This window comes from Brachionichthys hirsutus, chromosome 19 (assembly GCF_040956055.1).
Source record: "Brachionichthys hirsutus isolate HB-005 chromosome 19, CSIRO-AGI_Bhir_v1, whole genome shotgun sequence".
Taxonomy (NCBI): domain Eukaryota; kingdom Metazoa; phylum Chordata; class Actinopteri; order Lophiiformes; family Brachionichthyidae; genus Brachionichthys; species Brachionichthys hirsutus.
The window spans coordinates 2,115,953-2,125,108 of NC_090915.1; the positions used below are offsets into that span (position 1 = coordinate 2,115,953).

Genomic DNA, 9,156 nt, shown 5'->3' on the forward strand with positions numbered 1-9,156 from the left:
CTGCGTTAGTTATCAGCAATCACGTGACTTCACCCGGAGAGGGAGGATCCCTCTCTCACTGTGACACTGACAGCTGACGTTGGTTTAGTAGCTAAACCGAAGCGGATCTTTGTCCTGCTCGGTTCGCCTCTGGATGAATCCTCTGAGACGCACAGATGGACCCGTCCCAAACCCGCTGCTCACACACTCTGCGTGTTTCAACGCCTGTCCACGAACGCGTAGTCGAGTTGCGCCAAAATGACGTAAAAACCACCTCGCGAAGAGTCCCGGATCGGTGCGAAAGGAGGCTAAAGAGAGTCGAACTGTTCGCTGGCAGCGTTACTATTTCAGGCCGGAGTTGGATTTCGAAAGATCCGCCATTTTTACTTCGTCATCAACTCTGTTAGCTCTCCAGCTAACAGCTCGGCTATACAAAAAAATGCGTCGACTGTTATTCACATCAAACGTGAAATAGTTGCCTGGCAACAACCCCCCATAAAGCTGACCAGCTACGTTAAACCACACGCACGCCAGCTACGGCAGATAAACGCGTTCAACTAGCAAGCCTCGAGCAGGCAGCAGACTTAACGAAGGTAAACAGTGCTAGCTTTCCTCCTGCCAGCGCAGACATCCACCTGGAGCCCGTTAGTCAGATCATGCGCCGGAGAAAGCGAACACAAATATACGAGAATAACTCATTCAGGCCGTTCAGGAACTCCCAGCCATGCGCTGGTGGGTTCTATCGACACACAGATAAACAGAAGAAACTCTAAAAGTGGAATTAGCATCTCCCCAAAACAGCTGAAGGCGTCGCTTTTCCGCTTTTACTTTTCGAGCATATTAACTTATCATATCTGCGCCATTATCATTAACTTAAACAAATCATTAACAAACACCAGGACACGCACTATAATTGATCTCGTGATTATGCTAGCCCCTTTGGTCTTCACTGGCGTTTACCCTTAACCAATCATCATCAGGCTAAACAAGCCAGCCCAGCAGGCAGGACAACTGTACTAGCAAAGGCTGCTAACCCAAGCTAGCTAGCACAACATTCCCAACACTGAACACTTTCTTAAGTGTGCGGCTTTCTACCGAACGCGGCGGCGTGGACGGTAGATAAGATCGACACGCACGGAAGCTTACCGGGGATGTGCGCGCTGGTCAACGTTTCCAGATAATACTAGGAAAGCAAAAGACGATTGTTCAAAATACCGCGCCGAGCGCCATTCCTCCCTGACATTTCACAAGTTGGCCACGCCTTCCGTACGCGACGTCACTTCGACGTAATAATTAAAGGTACAGCGCAACTTCGCCGTCAATAAACACGATTGTTGCGATAAAAGCATCACAAATTACTCAAAAAGGACATTTATTGAAATATATATAGCCATATATTTATATTTATATAACTATATATTATATATATATATATATTCATTAATAGTAATTTATTGATTTGAATAAATAAAAATAAATAAAAATGCAGCAGCTAAGTTTTCCCTAAAGTTTTTGTGTTTAATTGGCCACATAACATTAACATAACATTAATTTAAATATGACAACAACCAAACAATAATGCCTCATTAAACACAAAAGGAATTAAAAATACATATAATCAGGATAGGGTTCTAATGGTCTAATTTGTTGATGAAGAAAATCATCCTCAGAACTGCCCAGAGTGATGGACCATCATACGCTGTCCACGCTTGTGTAGTTTTTATTTTGTGTGGAGTGGACCTCTGTTACGATGGAGTCCACACTTAATCATTATTCTTAGGGGTTCCAGCACATTTAAGCATCGCATGAATGAAAAGGTGGACAGACGAAGTTAAACAAGCAATTGAGAAAGTAAATAGAAACATACAAATCAAACTATAAAAATAAATGTGTTTGGGACGCCGGTAAACACGACATAGACTTAAGAAAGACGACGACGACGAAGAAGAAGAAAAAAGACGAAGAAGAAAAAGGCCGGAAGTAGCGCGCCTCTCTTGGCAGAGGAAGCCGGTGTTGATGACGCATCAACGCGCGACAATGGCAACCGAAGTGAGGCAGGAGCTTGCGCAGCTCATGAATTCAAGCGGCTCTCACAAGGATCTTGCAGCCAAGTAAGTAACGCTATTTATGAAAACTGTTTTTCTGATAGAAGCTAAATGCTACCTGCTATCGATCGCTGATCGCAGCGAGATAGCCATACAGTGGGCTAAGCTAATATTAGCCACCTAGCAGCATTAGCCATACACTTGGCAAAGTACATTTCACCTGTTTATTAAAAACACTTTATACAGAAGACCTTCTTTAGGCTGTCACACTACGTTCAAGCAACGAGGCTAACGTGGCTGTTGTATTTTATTGCGATAGTTAGCTGGTGTCTCCTGACTGTTTACTGTTCACACACCAGGTCTTTAACATAGTGGTTGTTGTTGTTGCTTTTGTAGATACCGGCAGATTTTGGACAAGGCCATCCAGTTCACAGATGCGGATCAGCTGGAGTCCTTGAAGGCCTTTGTGGAAGCAAGTATGTTGTGCCCTTATCCTTTTTCCAAGATCAGCATTTTGTGCGCGCTTTTTTACTTTTTCACGTAAACAGAATATCTCACCTTGACTTTACAGTGGTCAATGAAAATGTCAGTCTGGTCATCTCGAGGCAGCTGCTCACAGATTTCTGCACGCATCTGCCCAACCTGCCCGACATCACAGCGAAAGCAGTGTATCACTTCACGTTGGAAAAGATTCAGCCGAGGGTCATCTCGTTTGAGGAGCAAGTAAATGCCCTCGCACCTTGTCTCACCGGCTGCATTATTTTTGTTGCTGTTAGAGCTTTTGTGAAGTGCAAAATGCACTTATTTTGTCATACATTCTCAGGTAGCCTCAATCAGACAGCACTTGGCAACCATTTATGAAAAGGAGGGAGACTGGAGAAATGCTGCCCAGGTTTTAGTTGGAATTCCGCTGGAAACAGGACAGAAGCAAGTGAAGATAAAGGCCGACTGATTTCCTTTAATGTTGGTGATGTTTTTAATACATTTAATCATTTCCTCCCGTAGGCAATACAATGTCGACTACAAGTTGGACACGTACCTGAAAATCGCCCGTCTCTACTTGGAGGATGATGATCCAGTTCAGGCAGAGGCCTACATCAACAGAGCCTCATTGCTTCAGAATGAATCCTCTAATGAACAGCTGCAGATACATTATAAGGTAGCCGATCCCTCCTTCACTGCCACAGGATGTGAAGACATTAAAGAAATGTTCCCGCTGGTTTCCTGTTTAGGTATGCTACGCCAGAGTCCTAGACTTCAGGAGAAAGTTCATTGAAGCTGCACAGAGATACAACGAGCTGTCGTATAAATCGATTGTCCACGAGAGCGAACGTCTGGAGGCGCTGAAACACGCCCTGAACTGCACCATACTGGCCTCTGCAGGTACCACAAAGATGCCGATCACACAGAGACTCGGCTCCGCAGGCACAACCCACCCGAAAACACACATCTGGGGGGGGGGGGGGGGAATGGAACGGCGTCCAAAACCACAGCTGTTTAAAAATCTGTTTTAATGTATTAATCTGTATGATTAGCACCTTATAACTCCAAAGCTGTTCCAACTGGCACACAATAGTTGAAACACGGGTCGCATCCCAACAACGTGTTCCTGTCAGGTCAGCAGCGATCCCGAATGCTGGCCACTCTCTTCAAGGACGAGCGCTGCCAGCAGCTGGCGACCTACGGCATTCTGGAGAAGATGTACCTGGACCGAATCATCAGAGGAAACCAGCTGCAGGAGTTCGCTGCTATGCTGATGCCCCACCAGAAAGCCACCACAGCAGACGGTGGGCGGAGACACGAATCGGCCTAGAATCTTCTGAATCCTCGCCGCCACTTCTCCAGCTGCTGAACGCCCCATGTCTTTTGTCTCGCAGGGTCCAGCATCCTCGACAGAGCTGTGATTGAGCACAACCTCCTGTCTGCCAGCAAACTCTATAACAACATCACCTTTGAAGAGCTGGGAGCTCTGTTGGAAATCCCCCCCGCAAAGGTGAGACCAGATAGGTATTCTGTGAAGCCCTAAACTTCCCGTCTCCATAACGTTCGCTGACATGCAGAACTTCCTCTGTTCGTCTTCAGGCGGAGAAAATTGCCTCGCAGATGATCACTGAGGGCCGCATGAACGGCTTCATCGACCAGATAGACAGCATCGTCCACTTTGAGAGTGAGTCGCGGCAGCCGGAGCTTCTCTCGTTCGAGCTCGCCACGGCACCAACCGACAAAACGCAACTCCTTTCTTGTCCTTTTCCCCGGCAGCCCGGGAACCCCTTCCTACGTGGGACAAACAGATCCAGTCTCTGTGTTTCCAAGTCAACAACCTGCTAGAAAAGATCCGCCTGGCTGCTCCGGAGTGGGCCGCACAGGCCATGGAGACCCAGATGACCCAGTGAACCGGCACCGGCCCAGAGAGCGAAGCCTCGAGGATCAACAGCTCTTTTATTCCGAGAACACTTTACCCAGAATGTGTCCCACGATTTGTCAAACTATCACGTCTGTGTCGTGCATAGATGCTTTGACGGGGGTAACCAACGTTTAAATGTGTTTTATTAATTGCTCGGGATGTTCTAAATTTGGATTTTGTTGTTCAGATAGTCCACATGTTCTCAGGTTAAACGGTGAACACTTCAGTTAAGCTTTTTTGTGATTCTAATATATATCTTTTTTTTTTTACACAGCAGTATTTGTTGGCTAGATTTTTGGCTTATTCACGGAAATGCTCCCAATCCACATGAACGAAATTTCGATGATGAGAATTAAATTCAAAGCTGTACAGCATCCCGATCATGCCTTTTGATTTCTGCCTCGTTGAAGTGACTTATCAGAGTTTAAACTGTCTTTAGCTCAAACTGCCAGAGAGGGAATCGGCTTTCCCAAACAGGCTGCCTCATCCTGGCTTCAACTTTCTGCCCATCTACTGGTTTAAGTTTTACAAATTCAACAGGGAGAGGAAAAAGAGGCACACATGTAAAAAGTACGATATAAAAACTCCTTTTTAAATGGGGGGGGCAGAATGTCCAAGGGGGGGGGGGGGCGCTTGGCCCATTTTAATTGATTAGCAGTTGGAGCTCCGTCATATAACCAACACCAACATTTCTCCTCCCTTCTCCTCGCCGTCCTGTTCTAAGCTTCCCATGTAATCAGATATGTTCACTGACCTTCAGGTTCTGATGCTGCAGCTGAACACGACTAATATTAATATTATATGAGAGTAATCAAATGAAATATGAGGAAATAAACTTGTTGAAGATGAAAGTTCAGGTGTGTTACCAGTTTATTCTAACTGTAAATATTGGCGTGTGCATTATAAAATGTTCCTTGGCTTTTATTAGTCTTGATTTGAATAGAATGAGGTGGAGTTTTGACCTCCTTTGTTCTGCGATTCAGATCCTTCTCCTGCCATCACTTCCTCTGGATGTTCCTCTGCAGACTGATCTTTTCGATATTAGCGATCATCTGAGCCGTTCAACACTCTAATCTTTACGTCACCATTAAGTTATTTAACAGCTCAGTGTATCGGCCTCCTCCTTCAGGAGCGACCAACGCAGGAGGACTCCTGTCTAATCTGACATCGGAGGCATTAAACTGTTACAAGCAGGTTCAGGAGGGGAATGAGCTGCTTGGTGGAGGTCTGTGCTCTCTGAGCGCTGTTCTAGTTTAATCTTGAGTCCATCCACCCAGACTGGTCAAAGGTGAACTGGGCCTCTGTTTGGATTTACAACCCAGCTGCTTCAGGTGACACAAAGATAAGATAATCCATGACGCAAAGCAGGTTACTGTTTAATGAGGACATGATCAGAAAATGCCTTGCTCCTTTCTGCGGTCAATGTCTCTCTTCAGCTGGCAGGTGGCGCACACCGAACAGCACATGGTCACCATGTAGTCGTTGAGCATTGATCCCTGGAAACGCACACGGGGGGGGGGGGGGGGGCAGAATTCCTCCAATCAGAAACAAGATTGATTGTCTTCGGTGTAAACTTTGAGACACGTTTAAAATTCCCACCTAAAATTACTGGTTAAGGTTTATAGCAAAACTGATCTACTAAGACTAAGTAAGACTAAAGGCCAACAATCAGAAACTAATCAGACGCTGATTGATCATCTCTAATTCGTAAAGGGAGCATGACAATGTCACAAGGCTTACGCTGATGTTGTATTTGGTCCTGTAGACACTGCGGATGGGCATTCCCAGGCCACACAGGAAGCACTCGCCCATGTCGCTGGCAATGGTGCAGCCGAGACACGGGTAGCACCAGAACCCAAAGCAGCCTGAATCACAGGGAAGATCAAAGCTTTAGGAATACATCAGGTCTGCTACTCTTCATCGGGGAGGAAGGCTTGCTGCTCACAGGTGCCACAGTCGTCAAAGTTATTACAGAGGCCGGTCTGGAACTCAGATCGTTCGTATCGTCCTGGTTGGATGGTCACGGCCATGATCCGGATCCCTGAGGGGACGAGAAGAGTTCGCCGACGCGTTTAGTTCCCGTCACAGTTGTTCAGGCCGGTTCTGTAGAACTGGGTCCGCAGAAGAGGAAATTTAAACAGCAGGTGTTCATTTTTATTCTTTTATTTCTACCAACTTGCCCCACAAGAGCAAGGAGATGGAGGCAGGAAAAAAGTTCCCTTTAACAGGCAGAAACCTTGGACAGAACCTAAGACTCATAGTGGACGGAGATTTGTCTGGACCGATTGGGTTGAGAAAGAGAGAGAGAGAGCGCGAGAGAGACACGGGAGGTGCAGCTTACCTGAAGAGGTGAAGGACGAGGAAATGAGTCCTCCGGGACGACAGAGCGGGTTTATAGAGAAGAACCTTTATGATTCAGCCGTCATCAAACACACCCAAGTCCACCAGCCCATAAAGCCCAACTGTTCCCACTTCCCCCCTCGAGTCACATGGTGGCATTGGCACGAACTTCCCTCGGCACTGGCACGACACATGAACAAATTTCACTTCAACCCAAATTCATGATAGTTTGCATCCAAAATGATGTCATCGTTGTGTTTCGATTGATTTCTGCCCTCCTGCTTTGACAAACTGGCAGTAAAGCCAATTTGTTGTTGGTTCGTTGGGAAAATGTGTTGAGCTTTAGAGAAAGTTATTTATAAGATACACCTTTGTCTGCAGTTAGTCTATTATTTATCGGGCTGATTCGGAGTCCAGTTCTTTCACGAGATCAATTGTAGTAAAAAAAAAAAAAAAAAGCTGAACTACTGATACATGATTCTAGAGTTTACAGAAATAAAACTTCTGCCTACGTTGAGATTGAGGAAGAATCACGTTTAATGATTGACTCGCAATGAATGGCTGAATGAACCCTGAGCTTTTATGTAAGGAGTGATAAATGAAACATTATAGATGGGAATGGACAAACATTTGTCTCCGTAGTTGTGTTTTAATCAGGCCCATAACTTGTGTTATGGGCCAGAATGTTATTTATTCTGGTGTTGACATCAGCAGACAAGCGCTGAGTGGACAAATCTTTAATTCAGGAGCGCGGACCTTCACAGTTTTACGACCTTTTACGGCTTCCAGAAGTCCACATCGGTCTGGCGTCTGGGAAATAGATGCTTTATGACCTGTGATGGGGGAGGCGATGCCGCACCCATTGACTGGGTTACACATCCATCAGATTACACAAATCTGGTGGGTGGATTTCCGTGAAATTTGATCCAGAGAGAACGTAGCAGATCCAGGAACCGCAGATCATATTGGTGTCTTTCGACATTTTCCCTGATTACGACACTAATTTCCAAGAAGGCCTAGGAAAATGGAAATTACACAAAACTGTCATATGGACTCACCACACGCAAGAAAATATGAAAATATAGGCAGCAAAATAGAAGCTTTAAAATGCAAAAGGACAATTTGTCAAGTCTAAAGTAGTGCATGTTGTTTTGTGTTGCTGTGGAGAGCCTTTAGCTTAACCTTAAAATCATCTTTATGTGAAAATAAATTAAAAATATACAAATATAAAAAGCCACAGGTATGTGTCGTGGTTAAATTGGAACACTTCATGCTCCAGTTTATCACAAATTTGGCCTCAAAAAGTAGCAAAATGAGTAAAAAGTTTGTCCCAGAGAAAACTGCATAAATGAAGTAGCAGTACTTTTGTACTCGAGTACTGTTCCTGGTTTTCAGTATACAGATATGCAGGACTCCTTGCTGTTCTCCTTTCGGACACAGCATGGCGCTGCTTCCCCACAAACTCTCAGACTCCCACTCAGGTTCACGGGAGGTCACGTGACGACCCGCGCGCGCCTGCCACGCACTAATGAGCACCAGGGAACGAGAGGTTAAAGAACATGTCAGACTTCTCTTTCCTTTTTAAGCTGTCAGCAGTTTTCATGACTTAAATTCAAGGCTCGTGCCAAACAAACGCCAGAATATTGATCTTTGTTGATATCTGTGGTTGCTAGGTGACCATCTGCCCAAAGTGACATCACCTTTTCTGCACAGATTTACACCGATGCTGCAGAATTTTATTTTGCGTTCTTTTTCTTTCAAAGGTGGAATAAGTTCTCGTGTGAGCAAATAAAATAGTACAGAAGTATAAAACGGTAAAAACGGAAAAGAGTGAAAGTATTATAAGAGCAAATATCTATATATACTACTACTATATATATACTATACTACTATAGTATATATATATATGTTGATACTATATTGATAGTGATCAATATCAATCATCAAATGTGATGATGATGATATTGATGCGTCATGTTGCTTTTACTTTATATTGATTATATTTTCGGTGGGGGAGGGGGGGGGGGTATAAATGCCTGCTCTGTACATTAAATCAAACGATATGCTCTGTCAGTAAAAACTAAATACTCTATTTCTCCTAGTAACAGAGTACTTTGATCATGCGCAGTTTGACTCGACCACCTCCTCCACCTCTCCTGAAGGTAAAGTGTTATTTCAGGGCAGCACCGAAGCACATCTGCAGTGACGTCACCCCCCCCCCCCCCCCCCCCCCCCTCTCTGAAGCTGTCCCGGACTGGGACATACCCGGTCTCTGCGCTGTCGTGAGGAGGAGCAGCTCCAAGACAAAGTTTGGCTGGTGCTCGCCTGCAGTCCGAGGAGGCAGGACACCCCCGGGGGGACCACAGAGTCCATAAAGGGGACAGACAG

At 45.2% G+C, this 9,156-nt stretch overlaps 2 protein-coding genes across 2 annotated transcripts; one reads left to right on the plus strand and one right to left on the minus strand.

The window, feature by feature from the left end:
• The first annotated feature begins 1,990 nt into the window (after positions 1–1,990).
• Positions 1,991–5,270, plus strand: cops4 (COP9 constitutive photomorphogenic homolog subunit 4 (Arabidopsis)). Its single transcript, XM_068752747.1, has 10 exons — positions 1,991–2,090; positions 2,421–2,500; positions 2,596–2,747; positions 2,848–2,951; positions 3,030–3,183; positions 3,257–3,407; positions 3,641–3,811; positions 3,902–4,017; positions 4,107–4,191; positions 4,284–5,270. Exons 1-10 carry the CDS (start codon positions 1,996–1,998, stop codon positions 4,415–4,417), a joined length of 1,242 nt encoding a protein of 413 aa, XP_068608848.1. The 5' UTR covers positions 1,991–1,995; the 3' UTR covers positions 4,418–5,270.
• A 526-nt stretch (positions 5,271–5,796) lies between these two features.
• LOC137908859 (placenta-specific gene 8 protein-like) lies at positions 5,797–6,901 on the minus strand. The gene is made up of 4 exons (XM_068753279.1): positions 6,770–6,901; positions 6,374–6,469; positions 6,169–6,293; positions 5,797–5,924 (listed from the first exon to the last, which is right to left on the minus strand). The coding sequence occupies exons 2-4, from the start codon at positions 6,456–6,458 to the stop codon at positions 5,820–5,822; spliced, it is 315 nt and encodes a 104-aa protein (XP_068609380.1). The 5' UTR covers positions 6,459–6,469; positions 6,770–6,901; the 3' UTR covers positions 5,797–5,819.
• Between the last annotated feature and the right edge of the window lie 2,255 nt (positions 6,902–9,156).

Bases quoted from the DNA above. Each gene is read 5' to 3' on its own strand.
- LOC137908859 (XM_068753279.1), bottom strand. From the start codon at position 6,458: ATGGCCGTGACCATCCAACCAGGACGATACGAACGATCTGAGTTCCAG. The intron at 6,294-6,373 runs GTGAGCAGCAAG...CCTGTGATTCAG, and splicing joins CTTTGACGACTGTGGCACCT to GCTGCTTTGGGTTCTGGTGC. The intron at 5,925-6,168 runs GTAAGCCTTGTG...GTGCGTTTCCAG, and splicing joins GGACCAAATACAACATCAGC to GGATCAATGCTCAACGACTA.
- cops4 (XM_068752747.1), top strand. From the start codon at position 1,996: ATGACGCATCAACGCGCGACAATGGCAACCGAAGTGAGGCAGGAGCTT. The intron at 3,408-3,640 runs GTACCACAAAGA...TGTTCCTGTCAG, and splicing joins CACCATACTGGCCTCTGCAG to GTCAGCAGCGATCCCGAATG. The intron at 4,192-4,283 runs GTGAGTCGCGGC...TTTCCCCGGCAG, and splicing joins CAGCATCGTCCACTTTGAGA to CCCGGGAACCCCTTCCTACG.